Source organism: Dermacentor albipictus, chromosome 3 (genome assembly GCF_038994185.2).
Source record: "Dermacentor albipictus isolate Rhodes 1998 colony chromosome 3, USDA_Dalb.pri_finalv2, whole genome shotgun sequence".
NCBI lineage: Eukaryota > Metazoa > Arthropoda > Arachnida > Ixodida > Ixodidae > Dermacentor > Dermacentor albipictus.
The window spans coordinates 64,461,269-64,474,940 of NC_091823.1; the positions used below are offsets into that span (position 1 = coordinate 64,461,269).

Below are 13,672 nucleotides of genomic sequence, written 5' to 3' on the forward strand. Positions count from 1 at the left end.
TATGAGAGTAATATAGATACAATCATAAATGTTTCTATTAAGTAGATATTTTCATCTTATCAGGCAATTATAAAACCAAAATAATACCAGAAACAGCTACATTGTAGTTTGTGTGTGTGTGTTTATTTATTTTTACACGCACACATGCGCGCAGCAGCAGTGCGGTGAAGTCTTGTGGCAGTATTGGTCTCTTTTCGTTCCATGTCATGTTAAAAAAGAAAAGTGAGAGAGAGAGAGAGCATTGTGCATAGTGCCATGGCATGTGCATCTGCTGCACACAGTTAACCTTTAAATTTCGTTCCAAGTAGCCCATGCTTAACAATAAAACTGTGCAGGAAAGATACACAGGAGCATACTCAGTTCAAATCAACCGGATGTAGACAACACTCGCGTCGCCGCTTGAAGGAGTTGGGATATAGCAATGGTCTCACGGTGTAAGGGTTGAGGACAAACGACACTGGTTGAAAGGAGGGTAATGTTTAACTACTTGCATCTATGCTTTTATAACGTGCTGACACAAAATTCTTCAGCATTGCCATTTGTTGGGCGTTTTATTAAACTGACTTGGAAAGCATATTTAGCGCCAGCGAGCAAGGACAGAAGAGAGACGACACTGCAATGCGCTATCTTCAACAGCTTGAACTTGCGGCGGTGTATGGGTCCTGCCGGGTTCTTGCGGAGCATGAAGATAAAGATGTGCGAGAGATTATTGAGGCTCAGGCTATCTGTCAGAACAGTGATAATGTGTGTTAGTGACCCTTCGGTTGACTTGTTAGATACGGAAACGGCTTTTTTGGATGGTTAAAATTTGGATGAGATGGCGCCACTGGGCATGGGTTAAATAGGAGGGTGTTTCCTGAAAATCAGGTTGTTAAAGTTAACGCATTGTGGTGTCGTCTCCCTTCTGTCCTTGCTCGCTGGTGCTAAATATGCTTTACAAAATTCTTGTGAGAAAGAATTCCTTGAAAGATACCGCACCCTCTTTGTCTAGGTGTACGACATAAAACCATTTCAACTTTCAGCAGCCCTTAATAGTTGCCAAGAAATCTTAAGAGGGTATGTAGCAATCTCACTACACACCATTCTTTAAGCGCCTGACCTTTGTAGTTCCACAAGCTGGCTCCTATAGAATGGTCAGCTTCCTTGAGGTTCTCTTGTGAGTACTGGTCATAAGTTTACGAACATACAGTCAAGTAAAGACCACAGCGGTTTAAGAGTCACCCCCATAAAGTCACAGCCCAAAATTTTATTAAGGCAACCTTGAAAATGCAGGGCAATAAAGTGCAAGCCCTGATTTGAGCTAGTCTGTGCAGTGTCTTTGGGCATTGTTGTAAAAAGCTTTAATGCCACATACATTTGTAGTGCCTGAATGGCATGGAGGATGACTGTATTCATAAATGTGCTGCTGAATTGAGCCCGAGTAGTGGTGACAGTAACAGTGGTGGACTGGACGGGCACCAGGAAGACGACAATGCTCACTTTTTTCCTACAAAGGAATCATGCGAAATACGCATGGGTGGAAAAACTGGACTGATGTGGGCCACCCTCATGTCAGGGCTGCGCCTTGTCAAGGGGAAGAAAAAGTGCCACTTTTATAGGAATACTATGTATGTTATGCTGATGTCATGGCTCTGATGAGGACATTGCTAGTAATCGCTTAGGAGGCTGATGCTATCACCAAGAAGCAAACGTTAACCTTTGTTTGAATTTCTAGGCTCTTAGGTGTGTGTTGTGCCTGGACGATTGAGGCTATACGTTTGCACACTGCACTTATTACTTGAAGTTCTCCAGTCTTTATAGGTGCTGTTTGATGCTTTAGGCTGCTCTGTGGATTTGTTGTGATTGCAGAAGTTTACAAATTGTATAGCAGAAATACAATTTGATGTGAGCTGCTTGGCTTTATTTCAAACAAGCAATCCTCTTTCAGGAATGCGGAAGGGAACACTGTGGTGCACGTGGTGGTCAGCGAATCAACTGCTCATGTCGCTCAGATGGTCAGAGGCCAGAAGTCTGCTAAAACCAGACCCGTATTAGTAAGTACAATGCTATCTTTTGTTTGCAGTCACATGTTGTTTAGGTTCAAGTGCTTGCGTTAATAAAAATGAATGGGAAATTTATGATGTCATGCTGGAGTGGTATAATATACTATAGGAATGGCAGATACGCCTGTTTTAATGAGTGCAGAAGTTTGGGTATGTCAACAATTTCTGAATCAGCTCCCCGGGACATCACAAAAAGTGGTAGAGGCTGGTTAATATTTGTTTAGTTCAGCTGTATTTGAAAATAAATTAAAATTTTTATTTGGGAATTTCTGCAAAAGTACAGTAGCTAGCTGCAGAAAGCACCAAATTCAAGAAAAGGCATCTGTCACGTCTTGTGTATATTTTTAGTCTGAACGTTAGAGGGAAGCTTGAAGCAGAAAATTAGCCTTTCAGCTGGTAATGTCATATTTCTCTTTCTAAACAAATGCTACGAGTGCCCTGAGGGAGTGATCTTGCCAGGCTTTGCCAAATCTAGTTCTGTAACATATGCCGGCTTCAATACAACGTAGACAACAAAGACGATAACACAGTGTGATTGTATTGAACTGTTATCATTTTTGTCTTCATCTATGTTGTACTATAACTGACATGTAACCCTACAATGTCTGCTACTGGTTCTGTAGTGTCTGTGATAAGGCTTGGCTTTGGTGATTTTATGCCTAAAGAAATTGGGTTGATTCATTCACTCTTGTCATTTGTTGCACTTTGTCTGGTTTCAGCGAAAGTCATATCGGCGGCCTGCAGGTCAATATAATGCTGGGTACCGGCCAAACCACCTCCTTTCCAAGCTCACGCGGTCAAGACCTCCGCCTACATCCTCTGGAGGTTGGGCCTCTTTTAAAGCAATTCCTTTTTTGTGTTTGTGTACTTTTAAGAGGGTAGTTGTGGCAAGAATGGGCTAATTTTTCTTGCTCATGAAACTAAAAGCTACAGTATTTTACATCTGCAACAAGGCACACACGCAAAAGAATCCCCTTCATATGCCATTTAGTTCTATCTGTTGATAGCCTAGTTTTAACACATTCCTTGCATCTAAAGCATCATTAAAAATTTACAAGAAACAACTACGACAAAAAAGCAAGTGATTAAGGATTTAAGTTTTTCTCGCTTTTTACAACTCAAAATGTGGACTCCTGAACTTAACCCTTAAAGGGTCTTCGTGTAAGGAATGGCAACCGACTAAAGAGAAAAAATCGGACAAGTCGGTGCTAGTTAATAATTAAGACAAAGAGTGCGATGTACATGAAGGCAAGCAAGTGATATCAACGTGAAGTTTGTTTCAGAAAAGGATTTATTGTACACGTCTTATGCTGAACGCGCCACAAGGCAACGAAGTAAATGTGACATGGGATTGTAGTTAGATCAGTCATTATAGAACAGAAATGAGAACAGTGTTACACTTCTTTTGTAAGAACACTATGCAGCATTTTCTTCTTTTTAAACATCATTTATTATTTGTTATTTTATTATTTCTTCAGTAACTCAGTTAACTTTGTTGCCTTGCAGGCACATGCAGTGTAAGACGCTTATATTAAACCTTTTCTGCAATTAATTTCTAGTTAATAGTGCCTCTGTAGTCACTTTCATCTTCATCATGCTGTTATTTTTAATCATGAACATTTGATAAATGCATGTGCAGTGCGCTTTAATACACTTAGCCACTTGCTAATTATGCATGATGTAGATTATTCTTTAAAAAAAAGAAAGGAAGAGAACCCTATGTGTACACATACTACTGGCAATGCAAACCAATGTCCTGACATCTATGTTCCGATGCATTCTCTGGTGCACTCTGCACATACTATTGATCAGTTTTACTATTAATCAATAGGAAAAGCCTTAAGCTTTCAAGAAAGTTTTCTCTCTCTATTCAGTAATTTTTATAAAAATCAGTGAATACATCCCTGTACAACTACCACCTTTCTTATTTATACCCTTTGCCTTATGGAGAAATCGCAAGGTTAACAAACAGGCGCCTTGCTTCCATGCTATGAAAACTTTTGGTGTTCACTATACAGGTACAGTAGAATACTAATGATACGAATCTCTCAAGATTGCGCAAAAGATTCATGCAACCTGAAATTCGTAAGCTTGTCAATTTGGTCAAAATTTTCATTTTTTAATTAATTTTTTTTTCTGCAAACCTAAGACTTCCTTTATCTCATGGTGAAATATTACAAAGAAATACAAAGCAGAATATGTAACAAATTTCACTTTTTAATGTGTTGTTTTCGAAATTAGGTAGAAACTTCGGCTTTGGGAGGTGCTTTCGTACCGCTGATTGCGCCATGTCGCCATGTTGATATTGCCGTAAACATGAGAGATTGGAGCTGCAGATTGCAGCGCTGCATTTCTTGATACAAAAATAAAATAATACAAGAAAGAAAGCGAGCATGAAAAGGGACAAGTACAGCCGAATCTCAATAATTCAAACTCGAAGGGGCCTGAAAACTTGTTTGAATGAAAAGAAGCTTGAATTAGAAGGACTTGTTCTTGAAGTATTCTTGCACCATAGCGTGATGCATGAACGGTGCAAGTCATCAAATATCACAGAGCACAAGCACACAGTGAGTGAGGGCCCCGAAACTGCCCACGCTGGCCAATGCTGGCTTCCAGAAAAGGCAGAAAACGAAACTTCAGGGAGTGCTGCTGGCTATGCTATGCTGTGCTATGCTACGCTATGCTGGCTATGCTATGCTATGCTGGCTATGCTGGCGCCGGGCCGGCGGGAGACCACCAAAGGGGAGGGAGTTACGAAGCAGTTCAGAGGAAGGGCAAGGGGAGCGTAGTTGCGAGGAGGGTGGGAGGGAAGCAGAATTGCTTTCCTGCCAGCTTGATGGTTGGCGCTAATTACCTCTGCCACCTATTAGTGCCAGCAAAGCAGTGGAGTTGCCGAGGCCGGAATGGGCCTCTGCCGCTGCTTCTCTCTGCATGCTCGCATGCTTTTTCCTTTGTCTGCTGAGAGATTAGCGCTGTGTTTACGTTCTTCGTCCTGCATTCTTAATGTGAGTCATGTGTTGTCAAGATGACGGAAGTCATTGCCACTGATCATAATCTTGTTGGTGTGCTCCCTTCTGTTGCGGCATCGCCGCATTCAAAAGACAAGGAGAATGAGTACTGGGTGTTACCTTCACGTCCATGTTTTCCGGGTCTGGCTTGTACAGAATTGGATGTGTTGCACAGTCTCCAACAACCTTTCCATCGGGATGTCTTGTTTTAGACTTGCTATTGTAAATAAACAAGCCAACCAAAACAAGCGCTAGTGCGAGCTAAGCGAGCAGATGATAGTGCGAAACAAGTGGTCCAGCTGAACCAGATGCGAGTATCAATAGAGTGGTCGAGCGGGTCTGCTGAACACCAGCTTCCCGCGCATAGGTCATTGTCGGTGCCGCTCTCATTGGTCTCCTCTGCTCGCAGCTTGCTTCATGGTGGCAAACCGTGAAAAATCGGCCCAGGAGTTATCCCTCCTGTGGCGCGTGTTTTGCCAAAGTGTGGCTGGGGCATTACGGCATTAACATTGCCATTTGAGAGAGATGAAATTTCTGCCACAGTTCTTTTTTTTCTTCGCGCAGTGTTGAGGGGTTTCTCCTATGCTTTTCCTCTATCTTCTATGGCGGGGTCAAAACACTGCTGCTTGGAGGCTCTGCCGCCTTTTGGCACGCTGCTGATAGCATTTTGGGAGCGTGGCATGTTTGAATTAACCATTGCTAATGCTTGCGTGTTTGAATTATAGGGTGTTTTCGCCCATTGGAATACACATAACTTTGATGGGACCACAGTGTCGGTTAGAATAAATCGGAAGTTTAAATTAAGCATGTTTGAATTAACAAGATTAGGCTGTAGTGTCACAATTTGTGACAGCAGTCATGTGGCAGGCAGCAAGTGCCGCTATTGGCTGACACGTTTTGTGGGGATGCGTGACTCTCATGCGTCCCCTGATATGCTGTTTTCCTGCATAGCTTCTGTCTCCTGTAGTCCAGCTTCGCTGCAAGGCTTGGTGCTTGCGGCAGTTGGTGTGGTTGAAGCGCATTGCGAGAGATGGCGCGGGTGTGGGTCTGCTAACGCCACCTAGCAGTGGGGTTACTTGGGCACGGAAAAGAGAAGGCTCTTCCTCTTTGGCTCGGGGTCGGCAAACGGCGTGAACGTTCTGCGTGTGTGCTGATCCATGCTTCTGCGAAACCGTTTCGCGAGGCCTCGTTCGAACACGCCACCGTTCATGTGACCGTACGCGCGAACGACCAGGCATTGGTGTCCAGCATCGGGCGCACATACCGTATTTACTCGCATAATGATCGCACTCGCGTAATGATCGCACCCCTGAATTTTGTCGTCAAAATTCCATTTTTTTTATTTCCCGTATAATGATCGCACCCTGAACTTGCCGCAGCGATATGTCGTGTGCCAAGTCTAGCTAATAATGATCGCGCTTACCATCTGTCGAATGCTACGCGAACGACTCGTCTGCACGCACCAAACATGCTTAAGTAGATGCCTCATTTCATTACTTTCATCACTTTCCGCACAACCAAACTGGCCTATATTATGAGTAGGCTTTATAATGGTTGTAGCCAACAAAAACAAAAAAGGCGCCTTTCGATTCTTTTCATCTGCACTCGTGAGCACGCAACAAATCGCGCGCGGCAATGATAGTAGCCATGTTTACACTGATACGTTAAAGGTGTACCCTGTTCATACGCCAACGCTTGTAACACAGCTAAGATATTCGCCCACCCTTAGCGGAAACGTGCCGTGTTAGGATAGTAGTGACAACAGGTGCCGCAGTTTCCGCAGCACGCCGGCCATGGGTTTCTGTCACTGGCACCTAAGCGCGCCCATCTGTTTCTGTCCCCTCAAAGTGGACATGGCTACGTTATTGCCGCAAACTTGCCGATATTAATGATATTATTCATCACTGACACGGAATAAACTGTTTCAATGCACGTAATGTACTCACGAGAAGAAAAAAAAAGATCGCGTTCGGCGCGTTCGGCTTGCTCCGCCGGCCGCCATTTTTGTTTTGGTGTCCCGCACCCGCATCCCGCAGCAAACGCGGGACGAAAAAAAAAATTATTTACCGCGGGAAATTTAACCTGCGTAATGATCGCACCCCTGAATTTGGGTCAATTTTTTCTGACAAAAAAGTGCGATCATTATGCGAGTAAATACGGTATTCACTCTTTATCCCGTCGAGGTGAGTCAGACTTCCGCGATTTGTCGCGCACCCATCGGCATGTTTTGTGGATAGCGATTCGGCTAGCTGGCATTATTATGAAAGGTGCAATAAATGCCCTTGTGATTGTTTGCACTACTGTGTTGTCATTCCTTTGTCCCAAGAGCACGGATGAGAACTCCACAGTATTTAAATAAGTGGCTCACTTGTTATGCACACAATTTGGTAGTAACAAGCTGCCCACCTTGTGTGCTTTGAGGCTGACAGTTAGAGATCTGCCAAATATCTCAAGCTTTTTTTGTTGTTGCGTTCTAACTGATGCCTGATGGTAATGAGGACATGGTTTGTGCATAAGAAAGTCTGTACTTTGCGACGGCAAAGCTATGTCGTATTATGCTATCTGACGAGTGCAAAGGTACAAAAGTTTGAGTGAAGGCAGAGTCACGTAAGTTGCCCTTGCAACAGGAATGTGACTGGTGCATCGGCACGGCTCCTCCGTTGACCTGAAAACGGCCAGTGCCGGATGCTGCCACCGTGCTGATGCCTCCTCGCAAGCTCCACTGGGGATCATAAAGCAGCTCGTGTTGTTCGTATCATTCGCTGTGACTCGAAGAGCGGCTCGCAACATCTGAACTTTAGCATGTTGTAGGCCTAATGGACTTGGGCTAAGACTTTTGAACAATTTGTATCATCCCAAAATTGGTATCTGGCATGATCACATCACCGAGAGGCTACTGTACAGCCGAAACCCACGGTAACGAAATCCCGAGGGAACGAAATTCTCGCCGCAACGAAATATTTTCGGATCCCCGGCAAACAGCCATAGGAATCAATGCATTTCCTATCTCGCGACAACGAAACTTTTTTCTATAGCAATCCCTCATCAAGAAATTTTCTGAAACGACAGTGCGCAAATAATCTACTCATGTAACATTGTGTCCGGAAACTGCTCAAATGCATTCGTTGTGCGCTTAAATTGCATTAACTACCGCCACAGCACACTTGCCTGGCCACCGCCATCATTGTTTACAATAAAAAAAGTCTCGCACCACCTCTCGTGACAGACGACAGCGATGATGATGATGGTGGTCGTTCGCCCGTCGCAACGAGTGACTGCGCAGTGTCTGGGCCAAAAATGCAATTAGCATTTAAATGATACAAATAAAAAAAGACAAGAACCGTAGGCGATCTTGCAGTGAGCACACTATATTTAATCCTGTGTGCCATTACAGCTTGTGCTAAATGCGGAGCGAAACGCCTGCGTGTGTGGCAGCCAAATCGACATCTACTACACGAGAAGGCTCCGATAACCCGAATAACGCTTTAGTATCAGTGGGCTTTGTGTACTGCCGCACATGGTCGTGTGCTCAGTGTCGTTGGTGCTAGAGTGCGTCAATTCTGTGTTTCTGTGCCAATCGGACCATTTGCTTTGACAGCCTGCTAAGATGCTGCCTCCAGCCAAAAAGAGGAAACTTATGACACTGCAGGATAAGGCTGCAATTATTGCCCAAGCTTAAGAGGGCAGGAAAAAAATGGATATCGCCGAAGAATTTGGATTTGCGTGCAGTTCGATATCGACGATTCTGAAAAACAAGGCCTCCATTCTCGGCGCGCTCGGAAATGGTGTGAGTGCGAAAAACAAAACGGTGAATGCTGCGGCTTTTCCAGACGTTGACAAGGCGGCATGGTTTTGTGAACAGTGTGCCAACAAAGTGCTGCTGTCTGGCAGAGTTCTTCAGCAGAAAGCGTTGGACTTCGCATGCATTCTCGGGCACGGTGATATTAAGGCTAGCCCTGGCTGGTTGAGCCGTGTCAAAGCCCACCACGATATAGTGGCCAAAGTCATTTCCGGGGAGGCAGCAGCCGTCGACCCACGTTGGAAGAATAAACTAGGTGTCTGAACGGCGCTGCCTCTCCAGCGGGTGACGTTGGCGACCGCCGGTTCGTGTTTTCAAGGAGTGCCGTGAGATGGCGCTAGCGGTTTAGAGGGTCACCAGGCAGCGCGTAGGAGTGCGGGTGGCGCGGGCGACTGCAGTTGGCCATTGCTCTTGTTGTACGCCACGTGTCTTTTCTTTTGCCGATTGCATTTTTTGTCGTACATTCGTATTAACTGTAGTGATGGGCAAAAGGTGTTTTGTTCCCCGCTCCTTTACGGGATACCAGTCCCGCCGTGAGAAGTTCTCACTCTTCTCAGCACCAAAGGATGAAGACCGACTAAACGTGTGGCAACGCGCCATCCCAAGAAAGGACCATCTTCTCCAGGCTACGGACTTTGTGTGTGAGTGGCATTTCGAGCCTCATCTGATTTCGAAGACTTGGACAGCAGAGCATAAGGAACACGTCCTGGTAAGCACGCCTCGTCGTGCGTTATTGGCGAAAGACGCTGTGCCCACGAGGTTCCCTGATTGTCCTGCTTATTTGTCTAAAACGTTGAAAACTAGGAAGCGGCCAGCCGAGAGACAGCTTCTCGCCCCATTGAAAAAGAACAGCTCATCGTGTGTCAGCTCCAGTTGCGACAGTTTCGATGAGATCGAGGACTCTTGCATGCCGTCAGCACCAGTGCGTGGGGATGAATGCGCGGACGAAAGTGAAGTGCAAGAGGAAGCCGGGCCTTCAACTTTTGATGTGCTGTTCCACGACCCGTCACTCGTATGCCTGCCCTCCAAATCGTGGGAATATCATCGCATTGAAATGGGTGACACAAAGAGCGTTGTTTTCCTAGAGCTGACGCGAACTAGAATGCCCGAGAACCACTCTTCCAAGTCAGCCCTTGCGGTTGCAGCGTCAAGCACAGCGAAAACGTGTCCTCCCGGGAATATTGGTGCCGGCGGTTTGTTCACCGCTCCGCGGCTTGTTGAGATCGATGAGAGAATGGAGGCTGTCAATATGCTGTGAATTTGCTGTCAGTGTACAGTTTAATTAAGCCACCAAAGTTTTCAAATTGCGAGGTGGAGCGAGCTCGAGAAGCACATGTGCTCACTTTGGCCGATTTGAAGCTTGCCTTTCAGGCAGGTGAAAAACAAGAGACTCGTCTTCAGGATTTGAAAGCCAAAATGAATGGTCTGGTTGCCGCTGAGATAGTGCAATGAAGCGTTTGTTGAGATCTGCACAGAGCCAGAAGCAGTTGATTGCATTGTGTATTATCTTGCTGGGTTTATGTGCAGGAAATCGCTCAAGTACTCAACATGCTCATGTGCCGGCAGAGCCTCGTAGAAGAGACTGAGGTTCACGCTCAGCCTGTGAGCACACTTGTGGATTGTAAAACGAGAGGTGGGCTCCTGCACCCAAAGATAAACATTTTTTCTTTGCTGCAGGTGGCTGAAAAAGAGTTTCAGCAATATGCCACGCGCAGGAATGCGTATGAGCTGACGGTAGCGGCTATGCTAGAAAAGCATACCTTCTCCTTCCCATGCGGAAGGCAGGCAGATCGGTCTGCCTTTTTTTGGACAATTGCAGTGCCCATCATGTCGATGACGTGGAACTGGGAAACATGCGCTTGGTTTTTTTTTCACCGAACTGCACTTCCGTGCTGCGGCCGCTTGATCAAGGCGTCATTCGTAGCGTCAAGTGCGCCTGCAAGGAGAGGCTGATTCAGCATCTGCTGCTGAACCTCCAGTTGAAGCGTCCCACCGTAGTGGACATGTTCATGGCGCTTGAGATGATGGCCGCCGCATGGGTTGCGACGTCGCCAACTGTAATAGCCAATTGTTTTAATCATGCCGGCTTCATTGCCACTCGGCAAGCATCATGTGCTGATCCAGTGGCATCGCAAGAAGATTCGCCTGAAGGTGCACTAGTTGACAGTACTGACGGCTCAGTGCCGCCATCGCTGGCCCACATATGGGATGAACTTTTTGCCGTGGCAGATGGTGTTTCGGACGGCCTCAGCATCGATGAGTTCGTTTGTGTGGATGAAGGTGTTGTCGTCCATGAAGAGATGACTGATGAGGTCATCATAAGTAGCGTTTGCCAAGGTGCCGACGACGCCGACGACCACCAGACACCAAATCAAGAGAGGACTGCGAACCCACGGGATGTGTTGAATGCCTGCGATGTAATTCGATCATTTTTCGTTGAGCATGATGACGACGTGGCAATGGATCACTTCTTGCAGTGTGAGTCGAGAGCAGTAAAATTGCTGCAAGGCAAGGCTCGGCAAAGTAAGCTGACTGACTGACTTTTGGCCATAAATTGTTTTTTTTTTGCAAGCCAATTCCCTTCCCTGTCTTGTCTGCCTCATTCTCGCACTAACGAACTTCCTGCAAAAGCGAAATGTTTTGCTTTCTCCAGTGATTTCGTTATTGCGGGTTTCGACTGTATAATATCCCCTTGAGATATGTGAACACCAAGACAATACATCAAAATCTCAATTAATAATGAAAATATTGACTTTTACTATGTATTGCGTACATCTTAAAGGGCCCCTCACCATGTTTGGCCATCTTTAAGAAACAAGTGCAGCGTATACGTAAACAATCATGTCAAAAGTACTGTGGTGCTGGGTGCCGTAAAAACGGCTGAAATTTCAAACCAAAAGCCATACTCGTTCAATCTTGAGGCAACTTGCTGTCAGCCAGAGAGAAATGTTCACATACACAAATTTCTCTTTGCAGTGCATGTTTCGTCACTAACCATGACTAATCATCCAATGCAGAAAGTACAACACTGCAAGAAAGGAGGCTGGGCTTATGCCTCAGTACGTCACTCGGCTCTGATATGGGAAGAGACAAGGAAGGGATGCTACTTGTGAACATTGCTGCCACTTGTGAACATCCCGCATTTGCTGCAGGATGACAACAGGTCAATAAACAGGCGGCTGCTGCTGTAACAGTGCGGGACACCAAAACAAAAATTGTGGCCGGCGAAGCAAGCCAAACTCGCCTAATGCAATTTTTTTTTTCTTTTCATGAGTACATTATTCGCATCGAAGCAGTTTCTTCCGTATCACTAATGATTATTATAGTTAATATCGTCAAGTTTGTGGCAATAATGTAGCCATGTCCACTTTGAGGTGACAGAAACAGAGATGGGCACGCTTAGCCGCCAGTGACAAAAACGCATGACAGGCATGCTGCGAAAACTGCGGCATTTGTCTTCACTACTATCCTGATATGGCACGTTTCTGCTAAGGATGGGCGAATATCTTAGCTGTTTTACAAGCGTTGGCGTATGAATAGGGTACACTTTTAACATATCAATGTAAATGTGGCTGCTATTGTTGCCGTTCACGATTTGTTGTGTGCCTATGAGTGCAGACGAGAGGAATCGAAAGGCATCTTTGTTGTTGTTGACCACAATCATTATAAAGCCTACAAATAATGAAGCCAAGGCAAGTTTGGTAGTAGCTTTTTTCTTTTTTTTTTCCATGGAAGTGTGGAAAGAATGGAAGGAATGAAATAGGGTGTCTGCTTAAGAATCTGTTTTGTGCGTGCAGACTGCTTGGTATGTCTTGAAGAGTCGTTCGCGTAGCATTCGACAGATGGTAAGTGCGTTCATAATTAGTGAGGCTTGGCGCACGACATATCGCTGAGGCAAGTTCAGGGTGCGATCATTACCTTGGAAAGGAAAAAAAAATAATAATTTTGATGACAAAATTCAGGGGGCCAATCATTACGCGAGTGCGATCATTATGCACATAAGTACGGTATGCAGTCATCACTTTTACGCCTCTACACAGCTACGTTACATCTACTTAACGCTATTCATCCATCGGTCACTCTATACCATTTCTTGGTGCTCGTGGCCATACATGGCCCTTGTGCCACTAAACCCTGTACATCATCAAGAATAACCAACTTGAGGCATATAATTAGCAAGTGGCTGAGTGTATTCAAGTACACTGAACATGAATTCATGAAATGTTCATGGTTAAAACTAACAGCATTATGAAGATGAAAGAAAGTGACAAAAGAAGCACTATCAACTCGAAATTAATTGCAAAAAATTTTTTAATATATACATTGTACATTGCATGCACCTGCAAGGCAATAATGTTAGCTCAGTATTAGCACATAACTAATAAAAGCTACAGAAATTCCGAGAATTGTTTACAAATGCATAAGCATTGTTTGGCCCATGCGCGTCTACCCATGGCCTTTTTGGTGGCAAAGAATGCTTAGGCTTTCGTAGAGAATTTTCAGATTTTCTCGCTGCATCTGGCCCCTTCAGTGTAATTATACCAATTCAGCCCTAATGCCAGGCAGGAGTGCGCCTCGACGGAGCAGAATGGTTGAAAGGGAACACCAGCTGCCGCAGTAGCCCGTGAAGCATTGCAAGAGGGGAGAGTGCATCACCGCGATGCAATGTCACTCTCGCTGTTGCTCTTGCAAACCTTTGTTAAGCATGCGTTCCTTGTCCACATTAGCTCTCGCCTGTGTGTTGACTGCTCTTTTGTAAGGCCTAATGAAAATTTGGAGGACGCTTAAGCTTCACCTTTAAAAGTGAAATGCGATAGCATTCA

General features: G+C 45.1%; 1 protein-coding gene across 7 annotated transcripts in view; it reads left to right on the top strand.

The window, feature by feature from the left end:
• LOC135905524 (tudor domain-containing protein 7-like) overlaps positions 1-13,672 on the top strand; it is a 151,945-nt gene that overhangs the window by 17,689 nt on the left and 120,584 nt on the right. For all 7 annotated transcript variants that reach the window (XM_070535523.1, XM_070535529.1, XM_070535527.1 and 4 more), the window contains 2 exons: positions 1,928-2,033; positions 2,762-2,867. In XM_070535523.1, the coding sequence (XP_070391624.1) occupies positions 1,928-2,033; positions 2,762-2,867 (212 nt within the window). The remainder of the gene's footprint in view (positions 1-1,927; positions 2,034-2,761; positions 2,868-13,672) is intronic.